Raw genomic sequence first — 23032 nt, forward strand, 5'->3', positions numbered from 1 at the left:
TATCCAACAAATAATAAAATTACATTTGTAAGTTAATGTGAAAATTATGATAAAATAACATGTAATGCTGTTAAATCTGTATCATATATAGTACAATTATTAAAATAACTAATATATGCAAAGCTGAAACTGTAATTTATAATAGAAAATATATGCCACGGAATCACTCTAAAGATAGTAAATTAAATATAGGAAATATACATGACACCAAATTTATGACTTAAAGCATGAGTATCATTGATATTACATAAACAAATTGAAATCATAGTTTCAATTATTATATACAGAACTACTAATATTCTTGAGCTAAAATATAATAGTAATTGCTTATATGCTGCTATTTTTATTAAATATATCTAAATTAATCTATCTCTGCCTTGGTTTGACCTCATTATAATTTTATTTCACGTTATCAATTAATGCATTAAATGGTTAAATAAATTGAAAAATATTGCAGTCGACTCAAGTATTCACTAACTAACTGTTATAGGTGAATTATCTGGAAGAGTCACACATTAGTCAATAATATTTAGATTCATAAAAAAAACGTATATCACTTTATAATTATTACTATCACTTCTTTCCTTTCTTGATGAAGTAAAAAGCAAGTCCACCACCAACAGCACCAACTACTACTAAAACAGCTACCAAGATACCCGCAACTGCACCTCTGGACAAATTACGACTAGGAATTATAGCTAAAAAGCAGAAATCTCCAATTTTCTCAGCACCTTCGACGCACTCTTAGCATTTTTCGTCTTTAAGCACATACCCTGGAAGGCACGACCCACATTTAACCTAAGGTGTTAACATACACTTACCTTCAAATAACCGATAATTCTTAGAATCTATGCAACCAGTGCATGTTGTCTTGTCGGTATCAGAACATGTACATAATGGATCAGTGCAAACCCCAGCTGATATTTTCGGAAGGTCTGGACAAGTTAAGCAATTCTCTCCTCCTGGTCCACACCTGCATTATGTTTTCTGGTCAGCAGAGCCACAGTCAACTTGAATATTATTAACACATGCCTTATGTTCACTAATTGGTCTACATGGAACTATACACATTTATTCTATGCTCATCTCATGGTTAGCTTTACATTTTGTGCATTTCGTCTAGCTTCTGCATTTCTCGCAGGTGTCGGGGCAGACGCTACAGACATTACCAGTAGGTTTTAATTAGCAAAACTATGATTTTTTACAAGATTTCTCGGAATCACATTCATTTATAATAGCTTGAGATTTTTTACATATATCGCCTACAACTTCAAATCCGACCGCACATGCTGTGCATTTTGCTGCGTTATCACATGTTATGCAGTTATCAGAGCATGCTTTGCATTCGGTCGAATCTTCATCTAAGTAATAATTTGGTTAGCATCCACTGCATACGTCTTCACTACCTTCTGTACAGGCATTGCAACCAGGATTAGCTGCAATATTACATTTAATACATTCTTTTCGCTTGTTTCAGTTGCATCACTTGGACATACTTGTAGTTCTTGGCATTTCTTTCCGCTGTTGTCACATTAAGATGTCATTTTTAGAGTTTAATTTTATTATTATTATATTTATGCTAAATACTTACCAGTTTAATACAATATTTATTAATATAATTAGATATAGATAAAATGTTTGTTATCAGTTTTCAAGTATATATTGATTAGCACAATATATGCAAGAGTTATAAAACTAAAAATCAATAACTGAAGCTTTATGTGTAATCTATATATAAATATAAAATTATATTATTTATAAATTAACTAATTTATCGAGTTACTGTATAATAGGTTAATAAATAAGCTTATAGAAAAGCTATAAAATGAGAAATGAAAATCATAATTATAATGTAAACCTATTATTTTAATTCTAAAAGTTGTTATAATAAAATATATATGAACTTCATAAATCTTATTTTCATTTAGTAAAATTATATACATTGTCAGTTAATGCTACGATAAAATAAAATTTATTTATCTAAAATTTAACAGATTGATCTGACGAGGGTTTAGAGTAATAAATTGATCTTGTATAGTTAGCATATGTAAAGTCTGATGCTAAAAATGCAACCAATGAATAAAATATGTCTACCATTATAAATGAAATAGAAATAATCAAATTTATATTTTATGCTGTCTGTACCGCACTACTAAGCACATAGTAAATTATATAATAACAATTCTAGTTTTAACAATATTCTTGTATACTTTGGGAAAAGCTATAGTTAATATATAAGTCTACAGATGCTGATTCATGAGGAACATATGCTTTAATAGAACTGAGTATGAAATCTCTTGCCGTATTATAAGTGCACAATAGATTAAAATTTGCATACAATCAACCGAACTAGAATATTGCTGCTGGTTTGAGCACTATATATAATCAGAGTAAGAAGGTATCAAAAAGTAATAGCATGACTGATCGCATAGGATGAGTGGTTCTGGTGATAATCGGAGCAACTGTTGCGGCTCTAACGTATTTACTTATCAGGATAGCTGAGATGGAATGAGTGAAATCTTATTCATTATTTGCATAAGTTGTAAACCCTATCATATTATACCTACATAAATTTATTTTGAGTTTGTACAATTATAGGAGTTATAATTTTATCTCAATAAATCAATTAAGCAAGCTTGGAATTATAAACCAATTCTCTATGTATTTGAATAGTATTGTTGTATAATTACAACCATCTAGCTGGAATGAGTAATACTTATTTTTAAAATAGATATAATTACAGTTATTTATAATAATATCACATTTAATATACTGTTTTATGACTATCCAAATATATAATATATATAGGTATTATTTTGGTTTTTAATTTTTACTAATACTAAGGTATATAATATAAAACTAGTATTTTTTAATTTAATTTAAAGATTGTAAGTTATTACTCATTTTACATAAATAATTATACCTACTATTCTTGCATATATTAAAACGCATTATCACGTTTGTTCAGTTTACTGCTATTAATTTATATCTAATGTATGTAAAATTTAATTTAATAAGATACATTATATAATATCAATTCCCATACCTATCGTAAACTTTTCATACAATCTATCGTTACTTAATTATTGCACTTCTATTTCAATAAGCAAAAACACAATACCACCAATTCTCATTATTATTCAAACTTATAACATATTCATATTTTCACGTCCATAAAATGTCAAAGATGTGTAATTCTTCAAATACAACTTCCTGCAGTGAAGGTTTCTTCTGTCCATCCAACGTAGGATCTGATGATACACCTTGTATCAAATGCAAATAAGAATGTGCAACTTGCACAGGAGAATCCGCCGAAGCTGCCACGTGTTTAACCTGCGCGGACGGATAATATCTAAGCAGCGGAACCTGCGCAAACTGCGATTCGAAATGCGCAACATGCACAGGAAGTGAAGCTAGCACCTGCCAAAGCTGTGCAAATGGGAACTTTCTAAGCGGAACCACCTGCTCTGCATGCGTTTCCGGAAACTCCATGAAATGCACCTGTGGAACCTCTGAGAATTGCGAAACTTGCGCTACAGATAAGACAAAATGTGATACCTGCATCGGTGAATATGATATATCTGCGACTATTCCTTGCTCAGCATGCAAGGCAGGTTACTTTGAGAGTTCTGATATCCCAAAAACCTGCTCAAAATGTCCAGAAAACTGCGCAACTTGCACCGCAGAAACCACCTGCAAAACCTGCAAAGATGGGAACATTTTAACTGCAAATTTGTGCGTTCCATGCACAAAAAATTAAATGACTGCCTGCACGTGCAAATCTACTAAAAACTGCTAAACTTGCGAAGCTTCTGATAAGTCAAAATGCGCAACCTGTATCAATAACTTTGACCCATCTGAATCCACCCCTTGCTAAAACTGCTTACCAGGATTTGTCAAGGAGGTCATTTCTGGAAGCGATACTTGTACGGCCTGCTCTGCGAACTGCGCAACCTGTACCTCCGGCTCCGTTTGCACCCTCTGTAAGAATGGGTTTTTGCTAAAAGGAAATGAGTGTACTGCCTGCTCTACAATATAAACTACTGCCTGCACCTGCTAGGCTGCAAAAAATTGCTCAATATGCGATATTTCTATGATTAAATGCGCAGCCTGCATCAACAACTACGAACTAACAGGAACCACCCCTTGCGAGAAATGCAGGCCGAGATTTTTCGAGGACATTACTGCAATTCCCAATAAATGCACGGCCTGCTCTAATAACTGCACAACGTGTACATCTGCCTCCGTTTGTACAGCTTGCGAGGAGGGGTTTTTGATTGAAAACAATACGTGCGTAGCCTGCACAGACGAAAACTGCAAAACCTGTCAAGCTAGCAAAGACACCTGCACGGCGTGCAAAAATGACTTTACGGTGTAAAACGGCAAATGTGAAAAGTAATGCGCCACCGCTGCATAATGTAGGTCCAACTAAATTTGCGACAGTATCTGCAAAACCTGCACTGGTAACTGCGCGGTGTGCAAGGACGACATCGCCAACTGCAGGGTCTGCTAACCGGGGTTCCTGCTAACCGGCAACACTTGCCGCTAGTGTCCGACGGGTTGCGCGAACTGCGCTGGCGACACTTCCGTTTGCCAGATTTGCCTGAACAATTTTTACTTCAAAAAAGATAAATGCTTCATCTGCACCGGGAACCTGAAGGAGCCGTGTCAGTGCCACCGGGCAATTAACTGCGGCAGTTGCGACCTCGAAAACCTATCAAGGTGCGCTACCTGCATTTCTGGGTACGCGATCGACAAGAATGGGGAGTGTAGTATCTGCGCGTAGGGCTTTTTGATGTTGGGAGGCGTCTGTGCGAAGTGTGATTCCAGATGCGGTACGTGCTCGCAAAACGCGAAAACGTGTGATAGCTGCGCCAAAGGCTACACGATGAACGTGCATCAGACGTGTGAAGAAGTGTGTGCGGATATGTTAACAGACGGGCACGCTTGCATTGGCGGTAAAGCTGTGTAGTGCGGGAGCCGCGGGCAGGTCACTGAATGCAAATGCGGGGATAGCATAAACTGCAGAATTTGCTCAGCTGATGGTAGCAACAAGTGCGGGGGTTGCTTATACGGCTACAAAATTGAAGATGGTGCGTGCGCTAATTGCGTTGACGGGGCTGTTGCAGTAGGAGCTTTTTGCTTTGCAAGTGCAGAAGAAAGTAATCGTCTGTCTTCTGGGGCGGTAGCAGGAATTTCGCTGGCAGTTATCGCGGTGGTGTTGGGTGCTTCTGGTGGAGTTTTCTGGTATCTTAGGAGGGCGAAAATCGCAAAGCGGAAAACAGTAATGAAGTGGAGGTAGTAATGATGAAAGTGAGCTGTTGGATGTAAATATTTATTAAATTAGTATCTACTTGGTGATAATTCAAAAGCTTGCCATTTTGCATTTTGGGGGTAAGTGACAAGGTGTGCTTAGAGGATGGGAAATAAAAACTCTGTTATAACGATAACATATATATTGAAATATATAGTAGGGAATCTATCATTGAGCCTTGCCTAGTATTGTAGCCGATTCATCAATTCGCTAATATACGTTTTACTTATTAGGTTTTACATTATTATTCTTTTAAACCAAATTAGATTTTTTCTTCATTAAAACAGCATAGACTACTCCACCTATAACAATGCCAACTACAGCTATTATGCCAACAACGATTCCGATTATAGAGCCGCTGCTCATCTTATTTATTTATGGTAAACACGACCCGTCTACAGGACGATCATGATTTTTGCATTAGGTGCACACAGATTCACTATCACATGTGAAACACTTAGCAGGACACTACTCCCAACTATTACCATTATCGTATACCTTGCAGTAAAATCCAGTTAGGGAGTCATTTTCTTATTCGCATTAATCTTCGACACACTTTTTATCAGACGAAAAGCGTGCATAATGTAAACATTCTGTGCAAGTATCCTTGTCAGAGCAAACCTTGCATAGCTCTGGACACTAAATGCATATATTACCAGAATCAAGTTATTCACAGTGTTAACTGTCAGAACAACCAATTATATTATCACATTAATCCTCTACACACTGTTCATTGGTGTTGAATCTATATCCTTTCAAACACAAATCACATGTATCAGCTGCCTAGCATTGCTAGCAATTTTGAGAACATTTCAAACAGCGGTCATCCTTTTTCAAGTAGCCAGTTGAGCATCTACTGCAAACCTCTGCAATATTACAAGTAGCACACCCATCAATGCAGTGAACGCAAGTCGATCCAGTGATCTTAGCATCACAGAACTAGTTAGGTCTGCACGGGTTTTTAGCATTGCATTCGTTCGGAACGCACTCCCCGTCAACCAGATCGTGGTGGTCTTTGCAGAGCCCGCATACATCCTTCGACGAACATGCGCGGCAGTTGTCTTTGCAGAGCGTGCATGTATTATCCGTCGTATCAAGCAAATAACCATCTTGACAAATTTAGCATTCTAAGTGACTGGAGCATTTTTTGCAGTTTTCTGGGCAGGGAAGGCACACACCATCTATTGCTCTGTATCCCTCTATACATTCATAACATACGTTATGTTCACAGTTTATACAATTTTCTGGGCATTTCTGGCACACTTTATTTATAAAATTATAGTCAGGTAAACATAGGCTACATTACGATTTACTATTGCATTGACCACAACCTGGGGTACACGGCTAGCAATTATTGGTTCTATCCCTAAAAAATCCCTGGTTACAATCTCTGCACATCCATTATCCACTGCAGATATTGCAGTCCTCCACGCATTTAACACACTAACCGTCTTTAACTATGTATCCATGAATGCAGCTGAAGCATCTATGGCCGTTGCAGATAACGCAGTTTTCCTTACATGCCTTGCAGGTATTACTCTCTAAGTAGTATCCATATCGGCATTCTTCACAATTGCCTCGTGAATATGACTGACACTTCCTACAGTTGAATATTTCGCATGTTTGACATATTTGTGGCTTTGTTTTGTCATCGGTTGGGCAAACAGTGCCATCTGGACAGCGTTTTGTAGGACAGATGTAGGGATTCATTTAATAAACTTTAGAAACTGTATTTACACTTATATATCGGAATTAATATAAATGATATTATTTGCGTCCTTGTTTTTACTTATAATTATTATTATTGTGCGAAAGTAAAAACGATAGTTTTTAAAGTTTATATATTTATATGTAAATGGTACTATCTCAATTTTACCTTTATTGATTAAATAATAAATATATGATCATAAAAATAAAACTAGATCCTCAAAATAATAAATCACAATTAAAAAGTTTCATGTAATGTGAAATTTTTACGTAAAATACTCACCATATTATTATTTTATATTAAAATATATAAAATATACTGTATTCAAAGTATGTTATACTAAAATTATTTATTAATATATTGTATTGAGCTATATATTATTGATATGCATCTTCAGTTACAAAGCATTGTTTTTATACCCATATAATATTCTATAATTTAGTGTATTTAAGGTGCAAAGTTAGTTTCCGCTGCATACTTTTTCAAATCCTAAAAGCGCTTCAGCCGATTAAATCTAAAGCTTGTATAATAGTATATAAAATCAAAAACTCTTAAAATACCAGCAAAATGCGAAAAAGTTCCACCTGCAATGCAAGACCTGGGATTTCAGTGCGAATACTTGAAGCAGCATGTGCTAAATAAGATATATGAGCAGAGAAGTGCAGTGAGTCCAATACGGGTCATTTAGGCAGTAGAAGCGTTTTTGAGGTGTGCCTGTGGGAGCTATAATAGAAAAGTATTTAAATATGTTATAGAGAGTTTTCCCTGAAATATGGAGATATTTGTATCGCAGGATACAAGAAGATAGGAATTTGTCAGTGCATGTGCCGACTGTTATAGGTAATTAACTAAGTTTGCACAAAGTAAGGTCGAAAGGGTGAACCTTGCTCATATAGAGTTGATTTGTTCTATGCTAGCCTCGTTGTACACCAGATGATAATTAGCTAAGATGTTAACATCTTGTGACACATGATTAGCAGAGGGCGGCGCATGCATTGGGACTGCTGCCGCGGCATGCAGAATTGAACCCAAAACAACTGTTTGCAGGCGCATAGCCTCTGCTAACCGTCATACCTGAGCCAAAGATAAGACTAAATGCAGTTCTTGCCTCCCTGGGTACAAATTATAAACGGGTAAATGCAAAAATATGTGAAGACGGTTCTATCTAGTCAGCAGTCTGTAGTTTTGTACCAATAGAGATGTATGACAGCATCCCTGGAAGCATGATAGCCAGAATTATGCTTATGGGCGCCTTCGGGCCAGCCTTACTTTATATTCCGTCAAGAAGGCATGAACCGCTAGTTGCGCTAATATTAACTTAGTAATATAATTTAAATATAATATATTTGGCAAGAAAACATACTATATGCTACTGTAATCATGTGTAGGTGGGGGTTTTCAATCCTAAAAATACATATAATTCCCCATACTTAGGCTCACCATATTAATCGAAAATGTTGCTAATATAATTTTTGAGCATAGCACTGGTTTTAGTAAACTAGCGGTCGATGGCGATTCTTTATTAAAATTTATTTAAGTATTATATATTATTGTATATAATAAATTTTGAATAAAAATGAGGATCCTAAAAGTCCAATTTCAGCTACACTGAAAAGTAGGATTAATATTTGATACTAGGGTATAACAGATTCTACGGTACTTATTGTTTCATTAATCCGACTAAATTAAAGTATAAGGGATTAATATCGCAATATTACAGGTCATGGATACAAGATGTTGCTATCAGTACTGGGATAGCTGAGAACCTTGCTTTTTTCTTAAAGTAGATACCCTAGCCGGTAGCCACATAGCTACTATCGACCACTATTCGACCAATAGTTCCTGTGATCATATTGCTGGTTTGCTGCTTTAGAGTGCAAAGTACTCTATGAAGCTATTTTGCTCTAGATAATACCCATTATCATATCAGTAGCATGCGCAATCAGACAGACGGAAGGCTCTCATGCACTGGGTGGAGGCCCTCCCATCACGGAGCAAGCAGGTGTGAAGATTACCACATGTGCACAAAGAGGATATACCATCGGTACCACACTTGATATGCCTTCCACCATGATAGAATTCACCTTCCTTGAGCTCCTGACTGCAGTTGAAACATATTTTCCATTCTTCTTCGCACATTAAAAAAAGCACAGCACGCAGCCTACTAACCTGGTATGCATTTCATCTAATTTTACAACTCATAGTTAGTACAGCTCTTCGACGCCCTCAGGTAGAATCGTAATCGTTCATGATTTATATCTTGTATGTACCCGTTTTAAGGAATAAACCATTTTCGCATTTATTCCATTTCCTCATATCATTTGATCAGGGTTAATAATTATATATGTTGTATCTAGCATATTCCTCCTTATTTTGAATGATTCAACATACATAGCGTTCATTATCCGGTGATACCGTATCATTCTAGCATTTATCGCTATTTTCAACGTCATAAAGTGTGAAATTTTAAGAAAACTAATATTAGTAGGTATCTCAATTACCTAACTAAAATGGTTTCCAAGAGGTTCCTGAGTGAATAAAATTGTATATCCAACCGGTACACACATCATCGGAGATTGAATCCTCTTTGCAGAACAAATAGTAATCCTGGGAATAATTTTAAACGTAATTAGCTTGAAATAATAGCGTGGGAGGCAGGCTGCGCAGATTATCTGTATGTTGATACTATGTTATTGGTGTCAGTATGAATGTCATTTAATATTTACTGATTTGCAAACTAAGGAGTCTCAAGAGCTGTCGCAATTGCAATCGTTTTATTCTTGGATTTTACTTTTTAGACAAATATCATATGATCCCATAGACTCATATTAGCAATATTAGCATACTCTGCACGCTTGATCTGGGTTAATATATTACTAAAGGCTTATATAATAGTGAAAACATTATTGTAGGAATATAAGTATTCTCTATTATATTAACTTTCACAATCAATTTATGATAGTAGTTACCTGAACACATTGCACGCTCTTAACTGCATTCAGCACAATCTTTTTATTCTAAATCTTATGCTAGCGCCATGTTATGGTATAAATAGCTCTAAGTACAATTGAGAGAGAACTTATTGCAGAATCATTGTACATATATCATTTTATGGCAGCTAATCTTTATATAGGACATGAAAAACATAATAATTAACTAGCAATTTCTATATCTAAGTTTAGTTATGTTATTCTAATCAATTTACTGGTATATATCAAATTGAAGTCTAGTTTTTATCTAGATTTATGTATTAAATAGCATATTCTAATTCTTCATAAACTATATTTCTCTAGCATATACCTTACTATTATTAGTTTTAGCTATCATACATGACTATAATCTATCTATTTTCGATAATCAGTAATTAACAATCCTTAATGAATCTCTTTAATGCTTACCCTGTAGCAATTGATTTTGCCTCAGCAGATAATATTTACTTACAGTTATCAAAAATGACAAAACTGACTATCATAATATTTAACACGGCATTGACTATTACTGGTACTCCGCTTTATCTATAGACTAGTATTCTCAATTTAACATAATTGTACTATTTGATCTATGTATATGCTGTTCGCATACTCTAGTATAATTATCCTCATGTTATTTTAATATTATGTTAAACCAGATTATGAAATTGCAAAATTTAGGATCTAGTTAAATATTTATAAACCTAAAATTAGTATCATTCATACAATTAAAAATCTAGATATTTCAAATCTGACTAACAACATATTCTGAAATCTAAATCAAGTATTAGAAAGCTTTTGTTTATTTAAAATAATAAATTCCTCACTACTTTTTATTTTTTATCTTTTTACATAAAATAATATCGAGCATTCCCCAAATAATACATAAAGCTACTAATGTTCCTAACAAAATATTAAAAACAATAGTGTCGTTACTTGGAATTGGACAAATTGGATTTAAATCTTCTACTGGACTGCAAATTTTACCTACTAGCTCGAATCCAGATTCGCACTAGGTACATCTATCATTTTCAACCATTACAAAATTTGGCATGCAAGATGCACACCCATTTTTAGATTCGTTGCAAGTTCTACAGTTTTAAACTTCATTACAATAACATTGGGAAGATATATTTACATCACATGCTGCTAATGTTCCATTTAAGCAGTAATGGTCCACTAAACGATTAATACATTATTTTGTACAAATTCCATTAAATAAAGTTGTTCCAACATAGCAATTCGTGCAGAATTCTTTTGTAGAACATTAAGTACATTATTAGTCACAAAATTCACAGATTTTTAAACATTTATTGCAATAGCCTATATTGTACTTTTAACAATCAGCATTAGTTTCGCACGGAAACCCACATTAATTAGTCCATAAATTCAGATTATAACCGTCTATACATTCAAAGCATTACGTTTTGTCACAGCGTAAGCAATCTACCGCACATTTAAAGCACGTACTATTAGGTTGCAGTGAATATTGATTTATACATTCTACGCATCTTCTATTTTAACATTTTAAACAATTCTTAATCATTTTAAAGTCTACGCAGTTACAACCATAATGCTCTCTTATTGTCTTAGAACATGTTTAACATTGCAGGTTAGTAGTCTGCAGTGAAGGACAATATTAATCAACCAATCAAGTGTTATTTTAACCTGAACAAGTTTTTGCTTCTTTCATTTTTAATGAAGCTGACTATACTAATAATATGCATACTTTGTTATATAAATTTTAAATAGGTAAAACCGGAATTAGAATTTTTTAAAATCATCACTCATAATATTAAACTAAGTTCACTTATTTTTTCATATTATTTAGTATTACCGGATAATAAATATTAAATTACTATTATACAGATAGTATTGTTATATTAATTTTTTTAATTCTGTTAGTCTAATAATAATATTAAGATTTTATCTAACTTGTATATATTTTTACAGTCATATAAAAATTTTCAACTGTAATATATTAATATTATAATAATCATTTCTATATTTATTCTTCATACTGTTGTTAATAATCCAAGATAATGAATATATTCCGTTTAAATCTTGATATAAAATATAATATTAACCTTTACATTATAGAATATTAATCTTTATATATAATATAACCGTAGTTCAAAAAATTATAACCATAGAATATAAATTATAATATTAAAAATAAATATATTATGAAACTAATATTCAAATTATTATTTACATACAATAAATAATTTATAAAGTCATTATCAAGCTAAACTAAGGTATTTTCTACTTATAATCATGGTCAAAAAGATTTATAATAAACTTATTATACAATAATATATATTATAGATTTGAATATGTATAGTTGTATATTTCTGTTTTACTAATTATTATAGTAGTCTTAATAATAAATACATTATAGTAAAAACATTATAATAAAATTCAATATTATTCAATATAAATGATATTATTCCAGATTATTTATAAAATGATATTGCTAGTTTTAGCGTTAAATTGCTTCACAGATACCGTAGTTGTATATAGTGCGCAGACCGAAGAACTTACATTAAGTGCTGTATAAGATAAATCTATTAGTATAATTGATAAACTATCATGCTAAATTTTTGTAAATTAAAATGTTAAGGTTCAAATTCAGATTGGTGGAATAATATTTGATTCTAACTTTTATATTTATAAAGAAGAACACATAGATCTAACACTAACTAAGATTTCTGGTGATTTAGCTACTATTAATTAGTTCTCAGTTGCCTTTTTTAAATTAGAATCTAAGAATGATAACATTATGTAAGATGGAACCATAATTCGCTTTAGCATTAACTTTTTTGATAGGCGTAATTGCTTTAAAAATATTTCATTATTCTATAATACCGTAACTTCAGATATTACCATACAAAGGTTTCCATAAGTATTATGTAGCTTTGATAAAGACGGAGATATCACATCTAATGTGCAAATAAACCTTGGCACATAACTAGACTAGATATTCGAAGAAAAACTCGTAGATACATATGTCGAGTGGTTCCAAACTAATAATACTTGCAAAAATAAATAATGTGCAAAATATATCATAGAACTAGTGGAAATATTATTTCCACTTGGTTATTATAACGTTAATATACAACAGACGTTTAAGAAAACAACCAATGCATTTAAGCCAGATGGTACAACAGTCGAACAAGAAACTGAGTTTACTATGAATTTAGTACTAAGATAGCTAATAACATAGTTCACAACAGAGATATTAATTAGTACCATTTCCAATGTCTTAATTCGTCCATTATATTAATCTATTGAAATTGAATAAACATTGACAACTGAAAAACCAAATGTGGACAAAAAGCATGATAGTGTTTCAGTAGATATTTGTATAGCAACAGAAAATAGTAATTCATCTTAAAGATAATGTTTTACGATTTTTTAAGATTAATTCTAAGCTCTTGAAAAACTAGTATATAGATGTGACGAATAAATAGAAACAACAATTTAAGAATGCACCGATAATCTGCTAGAGATAAGCAAATACACTGATAGTTAGGTAGGGCTAATTTACTACGACACATTTCTCGACGATGTACCAGTAGAATCATTTAAGTATTACTCTTAAGTTCCAAGAAATAAATACAGTCCAGTCGTATTATTATGTATGCAAACTCATGCATGCATAGATATAAAAATACGCGATGGATTTATACTAACTGAAGATAGCATAGAACTTATCTTAGAATGGGAAACATCCGGACAGATACAGCGGTTAATTAACGTATTTAAATTTCCAAATGAGTAATAATTATACTGCTTTATTGCGACACCGCAATAACTTCGTAATCTGACTGAAGAACATCCATCAGAATTAAAACTTACTATTGGAGGTTAATCTCTTTTTGTGAACAAAATATTAAACTTTTTACAACCTAGAATATTCATAAATGGAATTATTACTATGTTCATATTAGCATCACTGCTAGTAACTATGATAATCTTTCTTATGCATTTCAATATTGTTCATTAGAAGTGATTTAAATATAAGACTTATATATACTGAAAAGTATTGTATGAGTTGAATTTAGTGATAACTATATACGATTTTCTTTAATCATTTTATTTGAAAATAGAATATTAAGTCTAAAGCCTATAAGTATTCTCCAAAAAATAAGTAATTTTGAAGTTCTTAAATATAATTGATAAATTTATAAGTTTAAACTGTTACTTCTTTATAATATTACATATCTCTGTTTTTAAATAATAAAATTTAAATGAATACTTATATTGCACTCGGATTACAATCTGATATTATATACTATGATTCATTTCAGCAAGTCATTTCCAAGTTTACGTAATACTTAGTGTGTAAATAATGGTTTGCACATATATAAAAATAAAGATGGTTTATTAAGTATAAATGAAAAAATAAATTATACTACTAAATCTCTACAAAATTATTATCAAAATTAGTGAGGATAATGTATTATTAGTATCGACATTTTATGTTATTTTTATACTAGACATAAATATATAATTAATTATAATATCTATTGCAATAATTTTATAAATTAATTTTGGTTTAAGCTTAAATTACATTGAATTTTGGAATAGATTTTTTAATAAAAATACCAAAAAATTAAAAATCAATAAACTTAAATATTAAAAATGTTGTCATATAATAAAAATGATATTGCTAGTTTTAGCGTTAAATTGCTTCACAGATACCGTAGTTGTATATAGTGCGCAGACCGAAGAACTTACATTAAGTGCTGTATAAGATAAATCTATTAGTATAATTGATAAACTATCATGCTAAATTTTTGTAAATTAAAATGTTAAGGTTCAAATTCAGATTGGTGGAATAATATTTGATTCTAACTTTTATATTTATAAAGAAGAACACATAGATCTAACACTAACTAAGATTTCTGGTGATTTAGCTACTATTAATTAGTTCTCAGTTGCCTTTTTTAAATTAGAATCTAAGAATGATAACATTATGTAAGATGGAACCATAATTCGCTTTAGCATTAACTTTTTTGATAGGCGTAATTGCTTTAAAAATATTTCATTATTCTATAATACCGTAACTTCAGATATTACCATACAAAGGTTTCCATAAGTATTATGTAGCTTTGATAAAGACGGAGATATCACATCTAATGTGCAAATAAACCTTGGCACATAACTAGACTAGATATTCGAAGAAAAACTCGTAGATACATATGTCGAGTGGTTCCAAACTAATAATACTTGCAAAAATAAATAATGTGCAAAATATATCATAGAACTAGTGGAAATATTATTTCCACTTGGTTATTATAACGTTAATATACAACAGACGTTTAAGAAAACAACCAATGCATTTAAGCCAGATGGTACAACAGTCGAACAAGAAACTGAGTTTACTATGAATTTAGTACTAAGATAGCTAATAACATAGTTCACAACAGAGATATTAATTAGTACCATTTCCAATGTCTTAATTCGTCCATTATATTAATCTATTGAAATTGAATAAACATTGACAACTGAAAAACCAAATGTGGACAAAAAGCATGATAGTGTTTCAGTAGATATTTGTATAGCAACAGAAAATAGTAATTCATCTTAAAGATAATGTTTTACGATTTTTTAAGATTAATTCTAAGCTCTTGAAAAACTAGTATATAGATGTGACGAATAAATAGAAACAACAATTTAAGAATGCACCGATAATCTGCTAGAGATAAGCAAATACACTGATAGTTAGGTAGGGCTAATTTACTACGACACATTTCTCGACGATGTACCAGTAGAATCATTTAAGTATTACTCTTAAGTTCCAAGAAATAAATACAGTCCAGTCGTATTATTATGTATGCAAACTCATGCATGCATAGATATAAAAATACGCGATGGATTTATACTAACTGAAGATAGCATAGAACTTATCTTAGAATGGGAAACATCCGGACAGATACAGCGGTTAATTAACGTATTTAAATTTCCAAATGAGTAATAATTATACTGCTTTATTGCGACACCGCAATAACTTCGTAATCTGACTGAAGAACATCCATCAGAATTAAAACTTACTATTGGAGGTTAATCTCTTTTTGTGAACAAAATATTAAACTTTTTACAACCTAGAATATTCATAAATGGAATTATTACTATGTTCATATTAGCATCACTGCTAGTAACTATGATAATCTTTCTTATGCATTTCAATATTGTTCATTAGAAGTGATTTAAATATAAGACTTATATATACTGAAAAGTATTGTATGAGTTGAATTTAGTGATAACTATATACGATTTTCTTTAATCATTTTATTTGAAAATAGAATATTAAGTCTAAAGCCTATAAGTATTCTCCAAAAAATAAGTAATTTTGAAGTTCTTAAATATAATTGATAAATTTATAAGTTTAAACTGTTACTTCTTTATAATATTACATATCTCTGTTTTTAAATAATAAAATTTAAATGAATACTTATATTGCACTCGGATTACAATCTGATATTATATACTATGATTCATTTCAGCAAGTCATTTCCAAGTTTACGTAATACTTAGTGTGTAAATAATGGTTTGCACATATATAAAAATAAAGATGGTTTATTAAGTATAAATGAAAAAATAAATTATACTACTAAATCTCTACAAAATTATTATCAAAATTAGTGAGGATAATGTATTATTAGTATCGACATTTTATGTTATTTTTATACTAGACATAAATATATAATTAATTATAATATCTATTGCAATAATTTTATAAATTAATTTTGGTTTAAGCTTAAATTACATTGAATTTTGGAATAGATTTTTTAATAAAAATACCAAAAAATTAAAAATCAATAAACTTAAATATTAAAAATGTTGTCATATAATAAAAATGATATTGCTAGTTTTAGCGTTAAATTGCTTCACAGATACCGTAGTTGTATATAGTGCGCAGACCGAAGAACTTACATTAAGTGCTGTATAAGATAAATCTATTAGTATAATTGATAAACTATCATGCTAAATTTTTGTAAATTAAAATGTTAAGGTTCAAATTCAGATTGGTGGAATAATATTTGATTCTAACTTTTATATTTATAAAGAAGAACACATAGATCTAACACTAACTAAGATTTCTGGTGATTTAGCTACTATTAATTAGTTCTCAGTTGCCTTTTTTAAATTAGAATCTAAGAATGATAACATTATGTAAGATGGAACCATAATTCGCTTTAGCATTAACTTTTTTGATAGGCGTAATTGCTTTAAAAATATTTCATTATTCTATAATACCGTAACTTCAGATATTACCATACAAAGGTTTCCATAAGTATTATGTAGCTTTGATAAAGACGGAGATATCACATCTAATGTGCAAATAAACCTTGGCACATAACTAGACTAGATATTCGAAGAAAAACTCGTAGATACATATGTCGAGTGGTTCCAAACTAATAATACTTGCAAAAATAAATAATGTGCAAAATATATCATAGAACTAGTGGAAATATTATTTCCACTTGGTTATTATAACGTTAATATACAACAGACGTTTAAGAAAACAACCAATGCATTTAAGCCAGATGGTACAACAGTCGAACAAGAAACTGAGTTTACTATGAATTTAGTACTAAGATAGCTAATAACATAGTTCACAACAGAGATATTAATTAGTACCATTTCCAATGTCTTAATTCGTCCATTATATTAATCTATTGAAATTGAATAAACATTGACAACTGAAAAACCAAATGTGGACAAAAAGCATGATAGTGTTTCAGTAGATATTTGTATAGCAACAGAAAATAGTAATTCATCTTAAAGATAATGTTTTACGATTTTTTAAGATTAATTCTAAGCTCTTGAAAAACTAGTATATAGATGTGACGAATAAATAGAAACAACAATTTAAGAATGCACCGATAATCTGCTAGAGATAAGCAAATACACTGATAGTTAGGTAGGGCTAATTTACTACGACACATTTCTCGACGATGTACCAGTAGAATCATTTAAGTATTACTCTTAAGTTCCAAGAAATAAATACAGTCCAGTCGTATTATTATGTATGCAAACTCATGCATGCATAGATATAAAAATACGCGATGGATTTATACTAACTGAAGATAGCATAGAACTTATCTTAGAATGGGAAACATCCGGACAGATACAGCGGTTAATTAACGTATTTAAATTTCCAAATGAGTAATAATTATACTGCTTTATTGCGACACCGCAATAACTTCGTAATCTGACTGAAGAACATCCATCAGAATTAAAACTTACTATTGGAGGTTAATCTCTTTTTGTGAACAAAATATTAAACTTTTTACAACCTAGAATATTCATAAATGGAATTATTACTATGTTCATATTAGCATCACTGCTAGTAACTATGATAATCTTTCTTATGCATTTCAATATTGTTCATTAGAAGTGATTTAAATATAAGACTTATATATACTGAAAAGTATTGTATGAGTTGAATTTAGTGATAACTATATACGATTTTCTTTAATCATTTTATTTGAAAATAGAATATTAAGTCTAAAGCCTATAAGTATTCTCCAAAAAATAAGTAATTTTGAAGTTCTTAAATATAATTGATAAATTTATAAGTTTAAACTGTTACTTCTTTATAATATTACATATCTCTGTTTTTAAATAATAAAATTTAAATGAATACTTATATTGCACTCGGATTACAATCTGATATTATATACTATGATTCATTTCAGCAAGTCATTTCCAAGTTTACGTAATACTTAGTGTGTAAATAATGGTTTGCACATATATAAAAATAAAGATGGTTTATTAAGTATAAATGAAAAAATAAATTATACTACTAAATCTCTACAAAATTATTATCAAAATTAGTGAGGATAATGTATTATTAGTATCGACATTTTATGTTATTTTTATACTAGACATAAATATATAATTAATTATAATATCTATTGCAATAATTTTATAAATTAATTTTGGTTTAAGCTTAAATTACATTGAATTTTGGAATAGATTTTTTAATAAAAATACCAAAAAATTAAAAATCAATAAACTTAAATATTAAAAATGTTGTCATATAATAAAAATGATATTGCTAGTTTTAGCGTTAAATTGCTTCACAGATACCGTAGTTGTATATAGTGCGCAGACCGAAGAACTTACATTAAGTGCTGTATAAGATAAATCTATTAGTATAATTGATAAACTATCATGCTAAATTTTTGTAAATTAAAATGTTAAGGTTCAAATTCAGATTGGTGGAATAATATTTGATTCTAACTTTTATATTTATAAAGAAGAACACATAGATCTAACACTAACTAAGATTTCTGGTGATTTAGCTACTATTAATTAGTTCTCAGTTGCCTTTTTTAAATTAGAATCTAAGAATGATAACATTATGTAAGATGGAACCATAATTCGCTTTAGCATTAACTTTTTTGATAGGCGTAATTGCTTTAAAAATATTTCATTATTCTATAATACCGTAACTTCAGATATTACCATACAAAGGTTTCCATAAGTATTATGTAGCTTTGATAAAGACGGAGATATCACATCTAATGTGCAAATAAACCTTGGCACATAACTAGACTAGATATTCGAAGAAAAACTCGTAGATACATATGTCGAGTGGTTCCAAACTAATAATACTTGCAAAAATAAATAATGTGCAAAATATATCATAGAACTAGTGGAAATATTATTTCCACTTGGTTATTATAACGTTAATATACAACAGACGTTTAAGAAAACAACCAATGCATTTAAGCCAGATGGTACAACAGTCGAACAAGAAACTGAGTTTACTATGAATTTAGTACTAAGATAGCTAATAACATAGTTCACAACAGAGATATTAATTAGTACCATTTCCAATGTCTTAATTCGTCCATTATATTAATCTATTGAAATTGAATAAACATTGACAACTGAAAAACCAAATGTGGACAAAAAGCATGATAGTGTTTCAGTAGATATTTGTATAGCAACAGAAAATAGTAATTCATCTTAAAGATAATGTTTTACGATTTTTTAAGATTAATTCTAAGCTCTTGAAAAACTAGTATATAGATGTGACGAATAAATAGAAACAACAATTTAAGAATGCACCGATAATCTGCTAGAGATAAGCAAATACACTGATAGTTAGGTAGGGCTAATTTACTACGACACATTTCTCGACGATGTACCAGTAGAATCATTTAAGTATTACTCTTAAGTTCCAAGAAATAAATACAGTCCAGTCGTATTATTATGTATGCAAACTCATGCATGCATAGATATAAAAATACGCGATGGATTTATACTAACTGAAGATAGCATAGAACTTATCTTAGAATGGGAAACATCCGGACAGATACAGCGGTTAATTAACGTATTTAAATTTCCAAATGAGTAATAATTATACTGCTTTATTGCGACACCGCAATAACTTCGTAATCTGACTGAAGAACATCCATCAGAATTAAAACTTACTATTGGAGGTTAATCTCTTTTTGTGAACAAAATATTAAACTTTTTACAACCTAGAATATTCATAAATGGAATTATTACTATGTTCATATTAGCATCACTGCTAGTAACTATGATAATCTTTCTTATGCATTTCAATATTGTTCATTAGAAGTGATTTAAATATAAGACTTATATATACTGAAAAGTATTGTATGAGTTGAATTTAGTGATAACTATATACGATTTTCTTTAATCATTTTATTTGAAAATAGAATATTAAGTCTAAAGCCTATAAGTATTCTCCAAAAAATAAGTAATTTTGAAGTTCTTAAATATAATTGATAAATTTATAAGTTTAAACTGTTACTTCTTTATAATATTACATATCTCTGTTTTTAAATAATAAAATTTAAATGAATACTTATATTGCACTCGGATTACAATCTGATATTATATACTATGATTCATTTCAGCAAGTCATTTCCAAGTTTACGTAATACTTAGTGTGTAAATAATGGTTTGCACATATATAAAAATAAAGATGGTTTATTAAGTATAAATGAAAAAATAAATTATACTACTAAATCTCTACAAAATTATTATCAAAATTAGTGAGGATAATGTATTATTAGTATCGACATTTTATGTTATTTTTATACTAGACATAAATATATAATTAATTATAATATCTATTGCAATAATTTTATAAATTAATTTTGGTTTAAGCTTAAATTACATTGAATTTTGGAATAGATTTTTTAATAAAAATACCAAAAAATTAAAAATCAATAAACTTAAATATTAAAAATGTTGTCATATAATAAAAATGATATTGCTAGTTTTAGCGTTAAATTGCTTCACAGATACCGTAGTTGTATATAGTGCGCAGACCGAAGAACTTACATTAAGTGCTGTATAAGATAAATCTATTAGTATAATTGATAAACTATCATGCTAAATTTTTGTAAATTAAAATGTTAAGGTTCAAATTCAGATTGGTGGAATAATATTTGATTCTAACTTTTATATTTATAAAGAAGAACACATAGATCTAACACTAACTAAGATTTCTGGTGATTTAGCTACTATTAATTAGTTCTCAGTTGCCTTTTTTAAATTAGAATCTAAGAATGATAACATTATGTAAGATGGAACCATAATTCGCTTTAGCATTAACTTTTTTGATAGGCGTAATTGCTTTAAAAATATTTCATTATTCTATAATACCGTAACTTCAGATATTACCATACAAAGGTTTCCATAAGTATTATGTAGCTTTGATAAAGACGGAGATATCACATCTAATGTGCAAATAAACCTTGGCACATAACTAGACTAGATATTCGAAGAAAAACTCGTAGATACATATGTCGAGTGGTTCCAAACTAATAATACTTGCAAAAATAAATAATGTGCAAAATATATCATAGAACTAGTGGAAATATTATTTCCACTTGGTTATTATAACGTTAATATACAACAGACGTTTAAGAAAACAACCAATGCATTTAAGCCAGATGGTACAACAGTCGAACAAGAAACTGAGTTTACTATGAATTTAGTACTAAGATAGCTAATAACATAGTTCACAACAGAGATATTAATTAGTACCATTTCCAATGTCTTAATTCGTCCATTATATTAATCTATTGAAATTGAATAAACATTGACAACTGAAAAACCAAATGTGGACAAAAAGCATGATAGTGTTTCAGTAGATATTTGTATAGCAACAGAAAATAGTAATTCATCTTAAAGATAATGTTTTACGATTTTTTAAGATTAATTCTAAGCTCTTGAAAAACTAGTATATAGATGTGACGAATAAATAGAAACAACAATTTAAGAATGCACCGATAATCTGCTAGAGATAAGCAAATACACTGATAGTTAGGTAGGGCTAATTTACTACGACACATTTCTCGACGATGTACCAGTAGAATCATTTAAGTATTACTCTTAAGTTCCAAGAAATAAATACAGTCCAGTCGTATTATTATGTATGCAAACTCATGCATGCATAGATATAAAAATACGCGATGGATTTATACTAACTGAAGATAGCATAGAACTTATCTTAGAATGGGAAACATCCGGACAGATACAGCGGTTAATTAACGTATTTAAATTTCCAAATGAGTAATAATTATACTGCTTTATTGCGACACCGCAATAACTTCGTAATCTGACTGAAGAACATCCATCAGAATTAAAACTTACTATTGGAGGTTAATCTCTTTTTGTGAACAAAATATTAAACTTTTTACAACCTAGAATATTCATAAATGGAATTATTACTATGTTCATATTAGCATCACTGCTAGTAACTATGATAATCTTTCTTATGCATTTCAATATTGTTCATTAGAAGTGATTTAAATATAAGACTTATATATACTGAAAAGTATTGTATGAGTTGAATTTAGTGATAACTATATACGATTTTCTTTAATCATTTTATTTGAAAATAGAATATTAAGTCTAAAGCCTATAAGTATTCTCCAAAAAATAAGTAATTTTGAAGTTCTTAAATATAATTGATAAATTTATAAGTTTAAACTGTTACTTCTTTATAATATTACATATCTCTGTTTTTAAATAATA

At 30.1% G+C, this 23032-nt stretch overlaps 9 protein-coding genes and 1 pseudogene across 9 annotated transcripts; 6 read left to right on the forward strand and 4 right to left on the reverse strand. All coding sequences in view use genetic code 6, as the record gives it.

Moving 5' to 3' along the window:
• Positions 1 to 573: 573 nt before the first annotated feature.
• On the reverse strand, positions 574 to 1544 carry SS50377_21740 (Cysteine-rich membrane protein 1; annotated as a pseudogene).
• Positions 1545 to 3178: 1634 nt separating this feature from the next.
• On the forward strand, positions 3179 to 5308 carry SS50377_21741 (Cysteine-rich membrane protein 2; the record flags this gene model as incomplete). The annotated part of the gene is made up of 1 exon (XM_067905636.1): positions 3179 to 5308. One exon carries the CDS (start codon positions 3179 to 3181, stop codon positions 5306 to 5308), a length of 2130 nt encoding a protein of 709 aa, XP_067766953.1.
• A 174-nt stretch (positions 5309 to 5482) lies between these two features.
• Positions 5483 to 7024, reverse strand: SS50377_21742 (Cysteine-rich membrane protein 2; the record flags this gene model as incomplete). Its single annotated transcript, XM_067905637.1, has 1 exon — positions 5483 to 7024. One exon carries the CDS (start codon positions 7022 to 7024, stop codon positions 5483 to 5485), a length of 1542 nt encoding a protein of 513 aa, XP_067766954.1.
• Positions 7025 to 7563: 539 nt separating this feature from the next.
• On the reverse strand, positions 7564 to 8247 carry SS50377_21743 (uncharacterized protein; the record flags this gene model as incomplete). The annotated part of the gene is made up of 1 exon (XM_067905638.1): positions 7564 to 8247. One exon carries the CDS (start codon positions 8245 to 8247, stop codon positions 7564 to 7566), a length of 684 nt encoding a protein of 227 aa, XP_067766955.1.
• Positions 8248 to 10814: 2567 nt separating this feature from the next.
• On the reverse strand, positions 10815 to 11537 carry SS50377_21744 (Cysteine-rich membrane protein 2; the record flags this gene model as incomplete). Its single annotated transcript, XM_067905639.1, has 1 exon — positions 10815 to 11537. The coding sequence occupies one exon, from the start codon at positions 11535 to 11537 to the stop codon at positions 10815 to 10817; it is 723 nt and encodes a 240-aa protein (XP_067766956.1).
• Positions 11538 to 12431: 894 nt separating this feature from the next.
• On the forward strand, positions 12432 to 14006 carry SS50377_21745 (uncharacterized protein; the record flags this gene model as incomplete). The annotated part of the gene is made up of 1 exon (XM_067905640.1): positions 12432 to 14006. One exon carries the CDS (start codon positions 12432 to 12434, stop codon positions 14004 to 14006), a length of 1575 nt encoding a protein of 524 aa, XP_067766957.1.
• A 651-nt stretch (positions 14007 to 14657) lies between these two features.
• Positions 14658 to 16205, forward strand: SS50377_21746 (uncharacterized protein; the record flags this gene model as incomplete). The annotated part of the gene is made up of 1 exon (XM_067905641.1): positions 14658 to 16205. One exon carries the CDS (start codon positions 14658 to 14660, stop codon positions 16203 to 16205), a length of 1548 nt encoding a protein of 515 aa, XP_067766958.1.
• Positions 16206 to 16856: 651 nt separating this feature from the next.
• Positions 16857 to 18404, forward strand: SS50377_21747 (uncharacterized protein; the record flags this gene model as incomplete). The annotated part of the gene is made up of 1 exon (XM_067905642.1): positions 16857 to 18404. The coding sequence occupies one exon, from the start codon at positions 16857 to 16859 to the stop codon at positions 18402 to 18404; it is 1548 nt and encodes a 515-aa protein (XP_067766959.1).
• Positions 18405 to 19055: 651 nt separating this feature from the next.
• Positions 19056 to 20603, forward strand: SS50377_21748 (uncharacterized protein; the record flags this gene model as incomplete). The annotated part of the gene is made up of 1 exon (XM_067905643.1): positions 19056 to 20603. One exon carries the CDS (start codon positions 19056 to 19058, stop codon positions 20601 to 20603), a length of 1548 nt encoding a protein of 515 aa, XP_067766960.1.
• A 651-nt stretch (positions 20604 to 21254) lies between these two features.
• On the forward strand, positions 21255 to 22802 carry SS50377_21749 (uncharacterized protein; the record flags this gene model as incomplete). Its single annotated transcript, XM_067905644.1, has 1 exon — positions 21255 to 22802. One exon carries the CDS (start codon positions 21255 to 21257, stop codon positions 22800 to 22802), a length of 1548 nt encoding a protein of 515 aa, XP_067766961.1.
• Between the last annotated feature and the right edge of the window lie 230 nt (positions 22803 to 23032).

This window comes from Spironucleus salmonicida, chromosome 2 (genome assembly GCF_000497125.1).
Source record: "Spironucleus salmonicida strain ATCC 50377 chromosome 2, whole genome shotgun sequence".
Classification (NCBI taxonomy): domain Eukaryota; phylum Fornicata; order Diplomonadida; family Hexamitidae; genus Spironucleus; species Spironucleus salmonicida.